Source organism: Mastigoproctus giganteus, chromosome 4, assembly GCF_048544385.1.
Source record: "Mastigoproctus giganteus isolate SK-2022 chromosome 4, ASM4854438v1, whole genome shotgun sequence".
NCBI classification, from domain to species: Eukaryota; Metazoa; Arthropoda; class Arachnida; order Uropygi; family Thelyphonidae; genus Mastigoproctus; species Mastigoproctus giganteus.
In genome coordinates this window covers 41,627,572-41,647,730 of record NC_143578.1, presented here as the reverse complement: position 1 = coordinate 41,647,730, position 20,159 = coordinate 41,627,572, and the positions used below count along the sequence as shown (strand labels likewise).

The 20,159-nt window shown below is 36.0% G+C and overlaps 1 protein-coding gene across 1 annotated transcript in view; it reads left to right on the top strand.

Moving 5' to 3' along the window:
• LOC150086662 (pleckstrin homology domain-containing family A member 3-like) overlaps window positions 1-20,159 on the top strand; it is a 78,330-nt gene that overhangs the window by 14,742 nt on the left and 43,429 nt on the right. The window contains exon 2 of the mRNA XM_090371502.1: window positions 12,524-12,640. Coding sequence (XP_090227628.1) covers window positions 12,524-12,640 — 117 coding nt within the window. The remainder of the gene's footprint in view (window positions 1-12,523; window positions 12,641-20,159) is intronic.

Sequence of the window (20,159 nt, the reverse complement as noted above, 5' to 3'; positions counted from 1 at the left end):
ATATTGAAATGAAAACAGAAAATACTGTATAGCCAGTTAGAGAATGTTGGTGAGATACATATTAGGATTCAATTTTATTTCCAGATTTAAAAAAGTAACAGAAAAATTTTAAAAAGAGGTGTCTGTCAGATGCCATGCTAGCAGAGGAAGGTTAAGTTGTTTTCAGAAGCCACATGAAATTGTATACAAGATATTGCCACTTTGTTCTTAATAGAGATGTTATTAATTTGTAGTAGAAAGGTTGTGGCAAAAAAAAACCCTTCAAAATAATTGAGTTACTCCTGAGTGAACAGCGGATTAATTATACATTAAATAACGGATAGTGCACCACGGAGTTACAAGATTAAGTTTAATAATGGAGTAAACAAGATGTCTAAATAACTTTCAGTGTATCAAGAATCAGAACTTTATTGGTAAAAGGGATTTTTATATTGGGAATAGCTGAATAATAATATTCCCTGCAAACACCAACAGTAGATAATAAAATAAATTCCTAAAATACAATGTTTATTTTATTATATAATTTATATCATTGGTGTTTTCAATAAATATTATATCAAAAAATTCAACTGGGAGTGCCACAAGAAGAAGCTTGGGATTAAATTTTAGTGTTATTTAATATCATATTGTAGTTTATGAAGCTAGACATCGATTTAATGCCTACCTAAGTATTTTAGAAAGGTAGCCCTTCTCTTTCCTTTATGTCAGAATAACCCATGCATGTCACCAGCTTTTTAATAGAGTGTACAGAACCTTTAATAAACTGCCATTAGATTTATTTTTGAATGAAACAAATTTTTAAAAAGTTAAAAAAACGTAATTACAAATGCTACTTGGTTATTTTGTGTGCATGCTCTCTCTTTCACTCTATGACCAATAGTATTCAGACATGCATCCATGAGCTCTCTGTACCATGCCACAATGCCCCAGTTGTGTTTATTAGCTCAGAATACAAACAGCAGTCTCAGAGATTGGAACCTAATGACTTTCAAGGTGGAAAGGTGGTTGGCATCCAACCATCAGTAAGACATGCATGCACGGTAACCTCTTTATGTATGCAACTGATTCATATGAACCTTCCAAAATCTGTTGTGGCAGATGTTACTTGTTCTCTACCACTGACAATGGTAGAGAACGAAAAGGACCTGGGGGTAATTGTGTAGGCAGATATGAAGTTTTCTGAGCAGTGCAGATGGTCTGCAAGAGTAGCTCATGGTGTCTTGTCAATGATATACAAGAATTTTTCTAGCAGGGATAAGGAAGTGATTATCCCCTTGTATAAGGCAATGGTCAGGCCACATGTTGAGTACTGTATACAGGTCTGGAGGCCTCATTTTAAGAAGAATGTAGAGCTGTTGGAACAAGTACAGAAAAGGGCAACAATATTAGTGAATGGAACAAAGGGTTGCTCTTACAAAGAAAGGCTTATGTTTTGCAAATTACAGTGTCTGGAGACTAGGCACCTGCGAGGTGATCTGATTGAGGTGTATAAAGCCTTGAATGGTTTGAGCATGCTCAAAGCTGATGGGATTCTTCCTCTTGCTCAGAATAATCACCTGAGAGGGCATAAATTCAAATTGAGGAAAGACATGTAGGATAGATGTGCGGAAGTTTGCCTTTAGTCAGCGGGTAGTTGGTTGGTGGAACAGACTTCCATCCTTTGTTGTGGAAGTTGATAGCCTAAATAAATTTAAGGCTGAGCTGGATAGGTATTTGGAACGAACGGAGGGGTGAAATGGGAGTGTTTTTTTTTTTTTTGGCTAATGCTGCATAAGCTTGCTTTCTTGCATCATATGCCTCTACTAATGCTAAGATAGAAGACTGTAGGTGATACTTCAGTGGAAAAAGGACAGCTTCATAAACGTACAGAATGTATTCTGCAACCCATAGAAGTTCATGTCTGATACATATGGGAAGAAAACATCATAGAACAGATCAAAGAGGCTACAAGAATATCCATCAGTACATCAACCATTGCAGGAAGCTCTGTAGTGTTGGGTTTTGTAGTAGGGTAGTTGTATATAAGCCTAATATCATGGTAATCAGGATTAAAGAAGAAGAATGACACCACACCAAATATGAAATTTATTTGGTGTGGTGTCATTCCCAATGTTCATGCACCCTAGAAAAGCAGCAGCAAGAGGTGCTGTGAAGTGTAAATTTCTATACACAGTGTTTCATTGTGATGGATGTGTCTTGGTATGGAGATTTCCCTCAAGAGTTTGCATCCTATCAAAGTATGTTATCTGGACCATTAAGTTTGGTGGAGGTAGTCTTATGGTATGAGACTGTTTCACTTGGTTTGTTGATAGTAGTGCCTTATACCACAACGTTCATAACTTGGACATTTTGGACAACTGTGTGCCACTTATACTGTGACAATTCTACCAAAATTGACACTCTCAATATCAGCACAGCAGTGCTTTGTGTCATAGAGTCTAACCATCCACAAATTGGCCTTTGTGGATGGTTAGACTGGCCAGCTCATCGCCTGCACTTCAACTCCCATTGAACACCTATCAGAGGAATTGGAGCACCAGACTGGGCTGCAGCCGAAATGGCCTCCTTACAAACTGACTTTGACAGCTGCTTTGAAAGAGTAATGTAGGAAAATTCCAGTCAACATCCTCTAGAAGTTGGTAACCAGTGTGCCCAGTAGCACCAAAGAGAGAGCATGCGCACTAAACAACCAAGTGGCATTTGTAATTAAGTTTTTTTAACTTTTTAAAAGATGTTTCATTCAGAAATAAATCTAATGGCAGTTTATTAAAGGTTCTGTACACCCTATTAAAAAGCTGGTGACATGCATGGGTTATTCTGACAAAAAGGAAAGAGAAGGGTTGCCTTTCTAAAATACTTAGGTAGGCATTAATCATACAGGCCAAAGGTCACCCTACGTTTTAAATTAAATTGGTCATAAAGTGTATTTATTATTAAAATGAGGAAGCCTCATTTTAGTAAAAGTGTGGATGTTACAACAGGTGCAGAGAAGAGCAGTCAGATTAGTGAGGGTATCAAAAGGGTGCTCTTACCAAGAACAGCTTCAGTTTTGAAAATTGAAGCATCACTCGCAGGGAGATCTGGCTGAGGTGTTTAAGGCTTTGAATGGACTGAGTAAGCTCAGTGCCTATGGCATCCTTCCTCTTGCTCTGACTACACATATAAGGGACCATAAATTCAAATTGAGGAAGGATGATTGTAGGATAGATGTGTGAAAATTTGCTTTCAGTTAGTGGATAGGTGACTGTTGAAACAAACTTCCATCTGTTGTTGTGGAAGTGATTAGTTTAAATAAATGCAAGGAAGAACTAGACAAACTATTAGAGGGGATGAACAAGGTGATATTAGAAGTGTGGTTTTTTTTTTTTTTTTTTTGCTGATGCTGTATAAGTTTGCTTTCTTACATCGTTTTCTACTACTAATATTAATACTATTATCATATATATTAGTATATTGACATGTTGCATTTATATAGGCTTATGCTTTTGAAATTGTGCATTCCCTCCCCTGCAGGGGTTTGCATGATAGTGTTTATGGGGGAATACATAGATATCTGTTAGGTGATCCAGAAAATATTTTTACGTCAGGTGTCATTCTTTTATAACACTCTTTAACACTTGATGCTAAAACAATCAGTACAATGCTGAAACAATCAGTGATATTCATGTTTGGTCAGGTCCCATCTATACATTATTGGAAATATTTGTTCTCTGATTACAGTTACATTTTGCGTTTTATTGCCCCCCCCCATTAAGTCATCTGCTTATACATTGAAATGTATTTTGCCATGTTAATTGTCTCCAGTTGGTAACTCACAACAGCAAAATTTGTTCATAAAGCCTGACTGCTGTAATCGATAATTGTAATTTATTTGGTGGAACTGCACGTCAGTTTCCTAAAATTCACAATACTCTTAACATGTGTAAATTCAGACATGTATTTTCTGTGCATTTCATCTTGGCAGCTGCAAGCAATTTGTGAATTACCTGTTCTTAGTTAATTTTGACATCACAAGTTTTTGTTTCTTAAATTGCTCTCAGATAGTGGGAGATGAAAGCAATCAGAAAGACATAAATCTGCACAAGGCAGAGGAGCAACTATAAAATCACATCATGATGATATATCATGAAGTGATTTTATGATATCGATGGTTGATATATCATTATTTTATACTTACTATAAAATGACCACTGACATTGGCATATGTGAATGTTTCAGTAGCCACATTACCTTCATCAAAAATTTTAAGTATGAAAAATCACTATTATCCAAAAAAACCCATAAATATCTCTTCAGTATGAAAGCATTGAAGGTTAATAATGCAAGGGTGAACAGTGCGTTTACTAAACATACTGCATTTTAGGAACATAATTTAGTTTTTTGTCGAAACTGTTGGCTTGGCTGAAAGACTGTGTCATAGCATAGAGCTACGGTACCTTCTGTTGTACAAATTTTTGCACCCATTGAATATGCATTACTGGCAGAAGAGGTGAAGTAGTCCTAGTAAGTAAATAATAACTTTCCATTGGTACTTTCCTAAATTTCTTTCTAAATTGAAGAAAGCAGTGCAGAATTAAAAAAAATATATATGTATAATTTGTGCATTAATCTCTCTTTTTAACTATTATATATTGAGGGAATGTTCATGAGAAAAATGTAAAGTATATTAACATCATCAAAGTTCATCATAGTCAACTTTTGACATAATTTATACAAACTTAAATTTGCTCTGCAGAATAAAAATATGCTAAAAATAGTAATAATCATCATATAAAGGGAATACCTTTCTTTTTATTATTATCACTTAATACCTCTAAAAACATCCAAACCTGTACTGAACTTCCATCTGTTGTTGAAGTGAGTAATTTGAATAAATTCAAGGAAGAACAAATTCTTTTTTTTCTGTTAACACCTGTTCCCGAGAACAGTCAGGAACTGATTTGGTACAAATGACAGATCAAACAAATTGGTGATACCAATGAAACTAAAATAGGGTTGAATAATTTGTAATGTCAATAAACATGCATACAATGTGTCTGAAATTAAACCTTCCGTAATGATTTATAAAATAGCCAATCTCTTAATTATTTTAGAAGTTCTCATTTCAAACACATTGATTAATTTTATCAATTAATGAACCATATATTAGTGTCATTAGTATTTGCAGTTCATTTTGCCATATATTGTTTATTTCAAATCGGTTTTGGATGTTTCTTGAGAACGTTTCTCGATATGGATTTGTACACTTTAAACTTTTAATTGTTAAATTTCAGTTTCTTAAGTTCATTGAAACATGATGTTATTGTTCAAATTTGATGTGTCCATTGATTTATGGTTTACTTCCCACTATTTGAAAGTGATGCCCTCAAATAATAAAAACTCTTATTTTTAGCTTATGGCAGTCAGATTCCTACAGATTGGAGATGTGCAAATGTCTCTTATTCACAAGGTGTTCAAAGGGTGAAAGTGAATAATTAATTACAGACCTGTAAGTTTAACTTCTGTGCCAGAAAAGATAATGGAGCCAGTAGTTAAAGAAGTAATGCAAGTGTAAGGTTTGCACCTGAAGAAAAGAAATCCAGGAATTACTTATCTGAGGGAGAAGAATTAATGGTGGTTGGGGAGGAAAAAGACTTAGGAGTTATGGTACAATCAGATATGAAATTTACCGTGCTGTGTCCAGAAAGGCACATGGTGCATCTGTGATTTATAGGACCTTTCCATATATGGTAAAAGATATCATTGTTCCTCTGTATAGATAATGGTGAAGCCCTATTAGAATTGCATGTTCAGTTCTGGAGGTCACACCTGAAGAAAGACAGCACATCTAGGGAGGGTTCAAAGAACCCTAATTCAAATTTAAGAAAAAAGAACAACCAAATTGGAGATGAGTGCTAATTGATGTCCGTATGGAAATCAGCTTAGATGTGAACTGCAAAGCTTGGCAGCTATGCATTTTAAGGGAGATCTGATTGAAGTATATAAGGCTCTGAAAAGGATCAGTAAAATGAATGAGGAAGGTATATTTTCATTGTTAGGAGAAACAAGAACCAGGGACCACAAATATAAAATCTGGGGGAATAACAGAAGGCTGGAATTTGAGGTTTGCCTTCATATCGCACGTTATAGTCATTGGAATCAATTATCTGCCATCTGGTTGAGGCAGAGAGTTTGATAAAGTTCACAGTGGAATTGGATACTCTTTTTAGTGACAGAGAAAATGAATGATTTATTTTTTTAAACAGATGATGAGAAGTAAAATATCCTCTTCTTTCATCATTTGCCATTCTAATACTAAGATCATCTTGATAGGGGCAGAGATATAAAGCAATCACAGCATGGATTTATGAAAGGGAGATCATGCTCTAGTTCCTTTGTGTGAGGCCCCACAAAGGAACTGAAGATGCAAAGAACAATTTTGACATCACATACTTATTTCAGTAAAGCCTTTGATACTGTTCCACATAAATGTTATATAAATTGGAGCAGTGTGGTAGTAAGGGCAGGTTACTACTGTGGATTAAGGCAGTGGTGGCCAGCCTTTTCCTACAAAATGTCATGTATGTGAAAATGTATCATATACCATCAAAGGACAGATTAAGACAAATTAAATTTAGAAGGGAAAAAATGTTGTTCATTGCATAATTTGGTACTACTTTTCTATGAGGAAAAAAATCCTCTATAAAAACTTTTGTCAGTCTCTTAAATAGTATTAATTATTAATTCCTCCTTGCCTCCTTATGCCTCTTGCCTTCTAACGTTTTGAAACATTTATAAAATAAATTTAATTTAGACTAATGAAAAATTTTTCATCCTTACAAAATTAATGTCCTGAGGTTCTCGCTAGCATCATTATGAAAGGGAGATCATGCTCGGGAGGAGGTCATGAAACTGATGCTAATATGAAGCATAGCTTCCTGTCATGTTGAAACCTGGATTATCATTTTTGATAGTAAAAATGGAATTTAAACAGTGTGTTTATCTTTATTTCTGATTTTTGAAATTAGGTTTTAATTTTTTTTATTTTTTCCAAATCAGGAAGCATAATACTGGCTAGACTTATGCATGTTATAGCATGCACAATTCTAGTCAATGACAAACCCATGTATGCCATGGATTTGTCACCCCACATTTAAGGGTAAGTGGCAGGAGACAGAAAGTAATTATAAATGGTTACAAATATTAGTCATAAATATATAATGTTTTGATTGGGGTACCACAGGGTTTGGTATTGGGCTCCTTACTGTTTTTAATGTTTATTGATTATATTGATATAGGAGTTTGGAATTGATGTCTTAGTTTTCTGATGATACAAAGGTGGGCAGAGTAGTTAATAACATTAATGAGGGCATGCTACTTCAAGAGGATTTGGGTAAATTAGATAGATAAGTTTGAAAATAGCAATTGTGGTTTAATATAGATATATGCAAGGTACTTCATTTAGGTAGCAGTAATCCTTGAACAACATACCATTTGTGCAGCACCAGCCAAGGTAGTTGATAATGAAAAAGCCTTAGGGCTAATTTTGTGCAGTCTGCCATGAAGTTGTATGAGCCATGCAAACAGGGTGCTGGGACAACTCATGGGATTCTGTCAAGTCAATACAGTAACAGTATCATCAGAGATAAAGGTATGATTGTTCCATTGTATAAAGCAATGGTTAGGTCTCATCTGGAGTACTGCATATAGGCTGGACACCTCATTTTGGGAAGAGCATAAATCTGATGAAAAAGGTGCTGAGAAGAGCAACAAGGGTAAATTTACACAAGAAAAAGTTTAAAATTGGGCATTTTGAAATTTTATCCTTAATTCTGATATATTGGATAATGTGAACAAATAATATATCTGATAACAACGGTTTTGTTATAAAAAAAATTGTTTCCTTACTACCTTATGTCTAAATATCAGAGTTGAAGCATGTCTTGCATGAACATAAAACTATAAGGATTTTTTTTTTTTACTACAGCACTTCCCAATTAAAAAATAATTAATGATGTAGATCAAAAGTGAATGTGCTGTACTAGAAAAATACTAAAATTCACACTGACATAAATCGAATACAGTAGAACTCTATTAAGAAGTTTTCCAAGGGAGAGGAGGTTTAGAACTTCTTACAAGGGAAAATGACCTAAGGGTATGAAATATTAACTACACAAATAAAAATGAAAAGATATGCATACATGATATAAAGATGGTTTTTAAGTACTATTTCAGAATTTATAAATATTTTACTCTGCCCGTGGGAAATATATAAACTGAGGATTTCTAATTGCTTAACATTCTATTCATTAAACTTATTACCAAATACTTCAGACAAGCTTAAACACGTGGAAAGAATTTTCACTTGAAGCTTACCTTAATAAAACTCATTTCTGTGGAAAAAAGCTAATCATGTGAATTGTAGGAAAACTATCAAGAATAAAAATTGTCATTTAATGCAAAACTATTTATTTCAAACAGTATTATTTCAATGATAAGATTTCAAAATTATAAAAAGGATGTAATGAGAATAATAAAAATTAATGATTACAATAATTACAAGTAGTACAAAAAAAATAAGTAGCTACCAGAGAAGACTGCTTCAAATATTTTGGGAAGAGCTTCATGCAGAACAAATCAATTTCCCTAAAACACATTTCAACACTGACTAAGGAACATTGGCCCATTATGAATGAATTGCTCCAGTGAAGAGAAGCCAATCATTGTATCCTGGAATGTTCGCACAGCAGGCTCATCTTCTTGTTCAGACTCACTATCAGTCATGGTTTCTTTTTTTTTTTTTTTTTTTGGTAGTTGTTGGCGCATCGGCTACTTTGGCCCTAATGCACCTCCCAAGGTTTTTGCAGTACTTTGATTCCAACCCGCGACCTTTGGGTTGCCAGGAGTCATGTTTTGATCTTCATTGCAAATATCCATTATATCAGAATATTTATATTGTTTAATATTTTTTTAATATAAAAATAAAGAATTTCTATTTAAAAAACATTAAGTGGGAAAATGTCATTATAATAGTGCTCTGTGTATTCTTCATCACATACTTTTTATGCGGGAAAGCTTTTTACCCAGGAATAATCTTATGTGGGAAAATAATACATTACAATATAGAGAGTTGAAATTGGGAATTAAGAAACTAAACCTAGTACAGGGTAAAACTTCTTAGGCAGGAATTTCTTATTCAGGTTCTACTTTTTACCCAGGAATAATCTTATGTGGGAAAATAATACATTACAATATAGAGAGTTGAAATTGGGAATTAAGAAACTAAACCTAGTACAGGGTAAAACTTCTTAGGCAGGAATTTCTTATTCAGGTTCTACTGTATATATTTAAATTTCTAAGTTTTTCAGTTTTTGGTGTAACTTTTACACCAAAAACAGAAAAACTATCATCAGTGGATGGTCAGGTATCTTGGTATTGCAGACATGACGACCCAGTTGTGAAGATAATCACACAATATGAGAGATGCCAAAAGGTGTATATGACAATATTTAAAAATAACTAAATGCACAAGGCATAATACGTTAAGAGTTTAGAGTTTATTGTCAGTTTGGTGTGACATAAGCACTGGGAGATCAAAATTGAGAGTAGGAGTGTGCTATAGGCCTAATGACTCTGATGAGTATAATAAGAAACTGTACAGGGAAATAGAGTGGGCCAGTAAATCAGAGAGTCTTATAATGGGGGATTTTAATTTCCCAGATATTGACTGGAATTTGTGGGCTGGTCACTCACACACTAGCAAGGCTTTTGTGGATTTATTGGATGATTGTTTTCTACATCAGCATGTTCAAGAGCCAACTAGAGGGAGTAATACTCTTGATTTGATTATCAGTAGTGATTCTTCATGCATTAAGAATCTACAGATAAAGGAACCACTAGGTGGCAGTAATCACAGTGTGCTGAAGTGGGATTTACTCAAAGAGGTAACTACCATTATGGGTAATGGGAAGGGTTATTGCTTTCGTAAAGACGACTACGATGGTCTGAGACAGTATTTAAATTCTATACAGTGGGACCAACTGATGATGTTACCAACAGCAAATTCAAAATGGGAAGCATTCAAAGAACTTATCTTGGAAGCTACTAGGCTTTACATACCAACTAAGAAATATTGTTCAAGGTTTAGGCCTAAATGGATGTCAGATGAACTAATGAGACATATGGTAGAGAAGAAAAATGCATGGGATACATACAAATTAACACATGACACAGAAGCGTATGATTGATACAAGTTGATCTGTAACCAGGTTACAAAGGAGGTTAGGCAGGCGAAGGCAGATTACGAGAAACCTTTGGCAAGGGATGCAAAGAAAACCAGCAAAGAGTTCTTTACTTATGTAAACTCTAGAAGGAAGGGGATGAATCAGATTGGTCCACTTGATATCAATGGGTCAACTGTTGATGATCCTGCTCAGGTAGCTAACAAACTAAATGAATATTTTGCATTGACATTCACACATGAGTTATTCAGCGAGGGGAATGCCAGAGGTGTATTCAACTTTGGCAGTAAGCTAAAGAATCTTGTAATAACTGAGAGTAAAGTGGAGGAGAAATTGTTGAAGATAAACACAAGAAAGGCACCTGGGGTGGATGGGATCCATCCAGTTATATTAAAGGAGGCAGCAAAGGAAGTAAGCAAACCCTTAGCCCTAATTATGAGAGCTTCCTTGGACTCAGGGGAGGTACCCACAGACTGGAGATGTGCAAATGTGACCCCAATTCATGAAGGAGGATCAAAGGCTGACACAAGTAATTATAGACTTGTGAGTTTAACTTTTATTCCAGGAAAATTAATGGAGGCACTGGTTAAAGAAGCACTGCAGGATCATCTAGACAAGACTTCAGTTATAGCTTGGACAGCATGGTTTTGTTAAGGGGAAGTCCTGCCTGACCAATTTGATTGGATACTATGATGAGTCACAAAAGAACTGGATGCAGGGAATAAATTTGATATTATATACTTGGATCTTAGAAAGGCTTTTGATACTGTTGCACATGGAAGACTGCTGCACAAATTGGAGCAGAGTGGCATTGGAGGCAAATTGCTGCTATGGATAAAGGGGTGGTTGAGGGAGAGAAGACAGAGTGGTAATCAATGGACACTGCTCACCGTGGACTAATGTTATTAGTGGAGTCCCTCAGGGTTCAGTATTGGGTCCATTATTGTTTTCTGTATTTATAAATGATATTGATGATGGTATATCAAGCTTAATGTCCAAGTTTGCAGACTATACGAAGGTTGGCAGGGTTGTCAAGGACACTACTGACACTATGCTGCTGCAACAGGATCTGGAAAGGTTGAGCAGATGGGCTGAGAGGTGGCAAATGAAGTTTAACATTGACAAATGTAAAGTACTACATATGAGAAGCAGTAACCCCAGATGTGTCAACTTTGTGGTACTACACTGACAGTGGTAGAGAATGAAAAGGACCTGGGGGTAATTGTGCAGGCAGATATGAAGTTCTCTGAGCAGTGCAGACGGGCTACAAGAGTAGCTCATGGTGTCTTGTCAATGATATACAGGAATTTCTCTAGCAGGGATAAGGAGGTGATTATTCCCTTGTATAAGGCAATGGTCAGGCCACACCTAGAGTACTGTATACAGGTCTGGAGGCCTCATTTCAAGAAGGATGTAGAGCTGCTGGAACGAGTACAGAGAAGGGCAACAAGATTAGTGAATGGAATAAAGGGGTGCTCTTATGAAGAAAGGCTTAAGTTTTGCAAATTACAGTGTCTGGAGACTAGGCACCGGTGAGGTGATCTGATAGAGGTGTATAAAGTATTGAATGGTTTGAGCATGCTCAATGCTGATGGGATTCTTCCTCTTTCTCAGAATAATCACCTGAGAGGGCATAAATTCAAATTGAGGAAAGACAGATGTAGGATAGACGTACGGAAATTTGCCTTTAGCCAGTGTGTAGTTGGTTGGTGGAACAGACTTCCATCCTTTGTTGTTGAAGTTGATAGTCTAAATAAATTTAAAACTCAGCTGGACAGGTATTTCAAACGAATAGAGAAGTGAAGTGGTTTTTTTTTTTTTTTTTTTTTGGCTGATGCTGCATAAGCTTGCTTTCTTGCATCATATGCCTGTACTAATGCTAATTATCTATATAATATCGGTGTATATACACAGCTGGGTCATCATGTCGGCAATACCAGGATACCTGCCGATCCACTGATGATAGGCCAATAGCCTTGAAACGGTGCTGTCTGGGTGGTGGTACTCACTGAGAATAAGTAACAATAGTCTTCTCTATTAGTGAGGCGTTACTTATTTGAAGTAGTGAAATATCATGGCAACTCGTCGTGAAGGAAGAGCACAATATGAGAAACAGAGCAAATGATGCCTACTACAACAACTACTTTGTAATTTCTTAAGAGTTTTCTACGGTGTATCTACATCGATATTATATAGATAATAAATTGATATTAACCTACTTGTCTGATATTAAGATTTAAGAATTTATCATTTACAAATTATTTTTGAAGTTTAAATTTAAAATTTCTTTTTATTTGAATAAGGATGGCAGTCCAGATGGTTTATTCTAGATAATGGTATTTTAACATATTACAAATCACAAGAAGAAGCTAACCAGGAATGTCAAGGTACAATTAAGCTTTCATCATGTGAAATTGTTGGTAAGTATTTATACCATATTTTTATTGTAACTTCATATTGCAGGCCAACGCCTTATTTTGTATCTAGCAATCTGCAAACTGGATTTGCTACTAAGTGCATCCATCTAATTATATGGAGGCCCTCCATAATATGAGAGTGATAGTAACAGTATTTGCCATTAGTGCAAGGAAGCCACAGGCTTTTGCTGCACTGGCAAAAAAAAAAAAAAAAAAGTAGATAAGAAAATACAAATTTTATGCTTCCCTCCTCACACAGGTAATCCAATTGACCTTTGAATTTATTCAAACTGTCAGCCTCAGCTACCTGTGAGCACAACTTGTTTTGGCAATCAAAAACTCACTGGCAAGTTTCTGCCAAGAAAATTTCCTACAATCTAATCTAAACCTCAACCCCTGTAATTCAAATTTATGGCCCCAGGTTCTGGGGAATTCTTTATAACAGGGAAAATTTCACCTTTCCATATTCATTCATTTTACTAATCCCTCTCTGAACCTTATAAACCTCAATGAGGTCACCTCTGAGGTGCCTGGTTGCCAAACTGTGTAACCCACATAATGTCTTTTCTCGTATGGTCATCCTTTTGCTGATCTCACCATTTGAGTTGCTCGTTTTGGACCTTTCAAGAAGGTCAATGTCTTTTTTCAGATGAGGTTTCCATACTTGAACACAGTATTCCAAATGTGATCTTACAGTGTGTCCAAATGTTATACAGTGAGATTATGACTTCTCTATCTGTATAGGACATTGTTCAATAAATCTTCGATAGGACACCATAAATTTTCCTGGCTGCCTGTTTACACTGTTCAGAAAACTTTATATCTGCCCATATCGTGACTCCCAGATCCATTTTCCTATTCTGTTTTTAATTCAGCCCCACCAAGTGTATAATTTATTTGGGAATTTCTATTCCCCAAGTGTAAGACTTTGCATTTAGCAGCATTAAAACATAGCTGCCACTTTTCTGACCATCTTTGAAGTCTGTTCAAGTCATCCCGAAGGAGTGCTGCTTGGCACTAATCATTAATGACTCTACCAATCTTTATGTTGTCTGCAAATTTTGACATCAAGCCTTCTATCCCTTTGTTGGTTTCATTTATCAAAATGAGAAACAACAGTGGTCCAAGAACCGATTCTTGTGGGACCCCACTCCTGACGATACACCAATCTGAAGAATATTCATTAATCACAACCTTTATGCCTTCTGCCCTGCAGCCACCCAGCAGTCCATCTTAGAACCTTACCAGTAATCCCAACCTGTCCAAACCTATACAGTAACCTCTCATGAGGGATCGAGTCAAATGCCATACTAAAATCCAAATAAACTATATTGAAATTGTTCCTTACATCCAGCTCATGAGTAACTGTGTCAAAATATCATACTAATTTAGTTCAACATGATTTACCCTTAATAAAGCCATGTTAGAATACCATATCTATCCTAATGTCCCTGGATTGCACTTTTAATCATCGCCTCTAAGATTTTTCCTACCACTGAAGTCAGACTAACCAGTCTGTAGTTACTAACTTCACTCTTAAAACCATTTTTATGTATTGGAGATACATTGGCACTTCTCCAATCCAAAGGAATCCTCTTCCCAACTGAGTCCAAAGATGCCCTCATAATTAACCTTATTGGTTCAGTACATTTCCCGATGGCCTCCCTCAAAACTACCAGATATATGCTATAAACTCCAGAGGCCTTACTTGCTCAAAATTTTTTATAATAAACAATCACCTCTCTCTCTCTCTTAGCCAATGCTTTCTCATACGTAGCCTTGTCCTCCCTTACCTTATTTGTGATACTATTACAGATCAACTTGTACCTGTTGTAGGCTTCAGTACTTTATATTTCTTCTGTAAATATCCCATGCTATCTTTTTCTGCTCTATTTGTCCAGCCAGCTCTGCAGTCATCCATTTCAGCATCCTCCTCCTGAAATATTATCTTAATGGTATGTATTCACAGCTTCAGTGATTTTTGCTTTAAAAGTATGCCATAATTCAAATGTATTCAAGCTCCCTCAGCAATCCACCCATTTCATAGATACCATATAGCATTTTAAACTCTCAAAGTCCCCTCTTTTGAAATTAAAACACGAAACCCGTGCCTTTACCTTTAACTACCGCAACATCTTTCTTCATCTTCCAACTGATGATTACATGATCTCTTCCTGACAATGGTTCCTGTACTTTAAGCCATGTGATATCATCCGATTTGTTAGTAATAATGTGGTCAAGAATATTGTCGCCACTAGTATTTTCTCTAACATGCTGGTACAAATAATAATCTAGTTTATTTAAAATTTTTTTCCCCATAGTGAGTCCCCCCTCCCCCACTTTTTCCAATTAATCTGGGGCAAATTAAATTCACCCATAATAAGACATTCATGCTTTCTTGCCAATTTCATCTTCATGTAGAGACTCTCATCATACTCTTCAGTCTTCTGGTCTGCAGATTACTCACTCTTATACCTTTACTTCCTTTCTCACTAACTCGCACCACACAGGTTTTATGCTGGCAGTAATAACTTCAGACTCAGCAAAAGCTCTTTTCGTGCTCAGGCTGCTTTTGATGAAGAAGCATGACCTCTCCACCCCTTCTAATACGGAGAAGTAGATAAAGGAGGCCCTTCACATACTTCAGAGCAGAGGTTCATTTAACTTGGTACAATATGAAGACAATTTGCGATGCCTTCATATTGCACTAAGGCCTCCACAATGTGTTTAATGCATTTAGTGGAAAAGCTAGTATGCATATTTCTTCACTCAAAATGAGGCTGTATCTTACAATAATATTCATTACCTTTCATAGTATGAGGCTTTTTTCCCTAAATTTTACTTCACATGAAATTAATTTAGTGGTTCATCAGTAGTGAGTGTATGAGCTGTGATCAAATAGTGCTGGGACTGACTGTGTATCTAGAAATCGTGTGATTGTAGCAAGTTGCAAATGCAGCTAATCACCTGTTTATCTGCAGTCAAGTGTTGGCTGCTGAAAATTAAGTTTAGTTAAAAGTTGCTCTGAGAAAAGATAATTCATTATTTCATGAAAAGCAACTTAAGTTTCTTTCAAGTTTGTTTTTCCTTCAATTCTTTTGCTATCATATCAAAAAAAAAATTAGTATAAAACAGAGCTACGATGCTCAGTACATTCTACATTGTATATCAATATTTGTAGAAGATTAATAAATGTTAAATAATAAGTGTTGAATTATAATTTACCACCTCCAAGCTAGCTAAAAAAACAGTTTGTGATAGATATTGAATTGGACTTCGTAATTTTCCACAAAAAGATTTATTTATTCAACAAGTTAACCAAGTGGTGAATAATATAAAAGGCACACGGCTTCCTAAATTGAATAGGAATGAAATTTCAGCTTTACGTGACCTTCGGGAAAATAAAGACATTATTATTCAGAGAGCAGATAAAGGAAATGCAGTTGTAATACTTGATAAAACTGATTATATTAATAAGTTGGATGCACTTATATCAGATACCTCCACTTATCTTGAAGTAGACCGGTATGCTGCTGCATTATAACAGCTGTTTCCCTTTCACCTACAAAAGGTCTATTATTTTTAATCGATTTCTCAATGCTTATAAATGTTCAATGACAGAACCTGCTTTAGACTCAGAAATGCAGATATTATTAACCAGCAGATTCTTAAACAGGGGTTATCCCCTTGCTACAATAAATCAAATTAGGGTACAAGCTGAGAATAGGATACAAAAAACTACACCAACCAACAATAGGAACATCAAAAAATACTTAATTTCTGTCCCATACATTGAACAATAGCACAAACAGCTTAACAGATTCTTTAAAGATACCAAATTTAAAATTGTGGCCAGAAAAATATGGAAATTACATGCTATACTGAACAATTGCTCAGTCCTTTCCTCTTTCGGGACACAAATAAATGACCTGGTTTACAACATTTCTTGTAGTGATTGCAACTTGCCTTACCAGTGCTCAACTCGATGAACGCCGGATTTGAGAGTAAAGCAGTACACATCCTCAGTCCTTGCTTCTTGTACAGCAGTGTCAGAATTGGCCTTTCATGCTGTTAACGAAAAGCATATATTTTTATTCAACGAGGCCACAATATTTAGTGTCCAATGTAATTATACTCGACTATTTAATTACAGAAACCATTGAAATTAAATTACATGAGATTCTCTTAACATTCGTTGTCCATATCTAATCTCCGATTCATGGTCTTTTACGTACATGGTGCCGTGAAGGGTATTGTAGAGTCGTGGTACCTGCGTGTACCAGTGAACTTTACAATAAAGATCTTATTTATAAAAAAACAAATAATCTCACTATTTTAAGATTCCAGCTTGCACATACTTTGAGTTATTCCTATTCTTGTGATCAAGGCATATGGTCGAAAAGCACCATCAGCTTGAGGAAGGAAAATCGTTTTTCAAAATTTGTTGAAATTTTTGAATTGTTTTTTTTTTTTTAAATTGTTTTTAATTGGTTTTATTACTGTAATCATTTTGCATTAACTTTATATTATTTTTAATTTCTGGAAATGATCTATGTATCATATTGAGGTAAATTTCTCTTATTATTCTACTTTTGAAGACTAAATGCACAAGGCATAATATGTTATAGGTTCAAATTAATTATATAATATCAATATAGATACACCATAGTTTACTCATAAATTTATGAGATACCAGGTATTGCACTACTTTAAATAAATAACACTTCTTTAGTTGAGGAGACTACTGTTATTTATACTCAGCGTGCACCACCACCCAGATGTGTTTTGGAGCTAGTTGGCTCACTCATCACTGGGTGGGCAGGTACCCTGATAATGCAGACATGCCATCACAGTTGCAAAGTTAATTCCACAATATGAGAGATGCCAGGTGATGAAGATAATGATAATATTTTGAAGACTAAATGCACAAGGCATAATATATTATGGGTTGAAATGAACTATATGATATCAGTGTAAATACGCCATAGTTTACCCATAAATTTAACTATATAAGTAGTGTAACGGCATTGTTTGATTTTATCTCATATTGTGGCTGCCTTCACAACGAGATACCAGGTATTGCACTACTTCGAATAAATAACGCTTCTCTAGTAGAGGAGACTACTGTTATTTATACTCAGTGGGCACCACTACCCAGACTGTGATGTCATGTATGCATTATCAGGGTACCTGCCCGCCCACCGATGAGTGAACCAACTAGCTCAGAAACATGCCTGGGTGGTGGTGTCCACTGAGTATAAATAACAGTAGTCTCCTCTACTAGAGAAGTGTTATTTATTCGAAGTAGTGTAATACCTGGTATCTCGTTGTGAAGGTAGCCACAATATGAGATAAAATCAAATGATGCCGGTACACTACTTATGTAGTTAAACTTATAGGTAAACTATGGTGTATTTACACCGATACTATATACTTATTATTCTACAAAAAAAAATAAAATAAAATAAATTGAATATCTTTAAGTAGAGTACTAAAACTACTAAAATATGTATAAAATGAAAAATATGCTTATTCTATTTATTGTACAGAGATATCTTAATGATTTAAAAATTTCAGTGATGGCTGCATTTCAAAATTTGCACCAGATAGTTTTTCTTGAAATAATGACCATTTCTGTATTGTAGAATAAACAGAGAGATTTCATAATTGGTTAAATAGTTAGTGAGCTCTCTATATTTTCAAGACCTGTTCCAGAATTCAAAAAAATTGCCACTTTAGTTTCCAAGATGGTTTTAGGAAAATATTTTTGATTTCCTGCTGAGTAACACATCTAAATTGTCTTTCAGCAGTGATTTATGTTTATCACAGTTCAGTTTGAACTTGACTGTGCAGCAGTTGACATCGCAATACAATATGGAATGCAAGAATAATATCTCAAACGACGATGCACCGTACGCTGAGACTAATAAGGTTTCACAGTGAACGACCCAAGAGATTCCCTCTCCTCACCGCTGATCATTGTTGTTGTATCAACAGCACACTGGTTGAACACTGAAGGACTGGAAATGAGTGTGCTGGTCAGATGAGTCCAAATACCTGGTGCAACACCCTGATGAATGCCTTTGCTGTACAAGCAACGTGAGTCCATGGACTTATTGTGCTTAATGTTTGGTCCTTGAAGCTGTCGCAGACATTCTCTCAGATAGGCCAGGCAAGCTGTGCTTGCTACCTGGGAGTCTAAAACGCTCATGGAACTGATATTTGGGTGACACTCAAGTCAAGTTTGCCCAATTTTGATGAAGTCCGGATGGTCCGTGACAGCCAAATCCTCTGCTTCCACTTTCAGGATGGTGGGACTGTTAGTAATCCTAGGTATAACTCCCCATGCGCAAGCGCACTGTGGGTGTGAAACAACATAAGCAGGGGGCAGCATTCTTCCGTGTGGTGCCCACACCACATGGAAGAATGCTGCCCTTCTGTGTTACCAGGCAATACTAGGTGGTAGATGACTCTCATCAATCGGTGCTATACCATCAGTTTGCTTATTAGAGGCTTGAAGTGGTGGATCCCATGTTTAGTCTCCAGAACTAAGTTCCAGTGAACCCTCTCCCATCTCTTCCATCATGCAGTATGATTGATGTCTTTTGAGGTTATGATGAACACCATGGCGAGACCCAAACCTCCTTATATTTTGAGGGTACAGCTCTAAAATGGTGTTTGCAGGCCTGCCGCTAGTTAGTACACCAGACCAAACCTATTGGTAACTGTAGGAGGCTTTCGGATCAACTAGTGTATAATCTTGCTGCTTCTACTCTGCCAGATAGTGACTGGAGAGAGTCCGAGTAGTGTTTATGCGGGGGAGGGGCATTGTGGAGGTCACATTATGTCAAGAATGTGGGTATATTTTTACCATGTCTATGCCATATCCAAAAATTTCATTACTTCATACAGCATGCTCCCCCACTTTTTCTTACTATTGAATACACCATGAATTGTCAAAGTAATAGAGCAAACGTATTTGTGAAAAAGATCTAAACCTCTCAAACACTTCCTTGTTTATTTCCCAAATGTACGAGGTCTCAGTTCTAATCTCAACGATGTCCATTTTCACTTACAGTCTGCCAAACCCCATATACTTTTTCTGACAGAATCTCAGATATCGGTCGATTCAACTACTGCTCATCTCAGTTGCCCAAATTATTCGCTGTATGATTCCTTTCACCTCAAAGGTCGTACTTGTGCATATGTCTGTCCTGATATTCCCTGTCAGAGACTTGATAATTTGGAATCTCTTGTTTTTGATCATCTCTGGTTTAAAATCTCTCTACCTCATTCCGTGAAATTCATCTGTTGTCTCTACCGTTCTCCCAACTCCACTAATCACTTGGAGCTCTTTGACTTCCTCTCTTTGCAACTTGACTTTCTCCAGTCCAACTTTCCTAACAGTGAGGTAATTTTCCTTGGTGATTTTAATGTTCACAACTCCAGCTGGCTTCCGTTTTCTAGTCACACCGACCCAGCTGGTCGAGATGCTGAGGCTTTTGCAATTACTAATGATCTT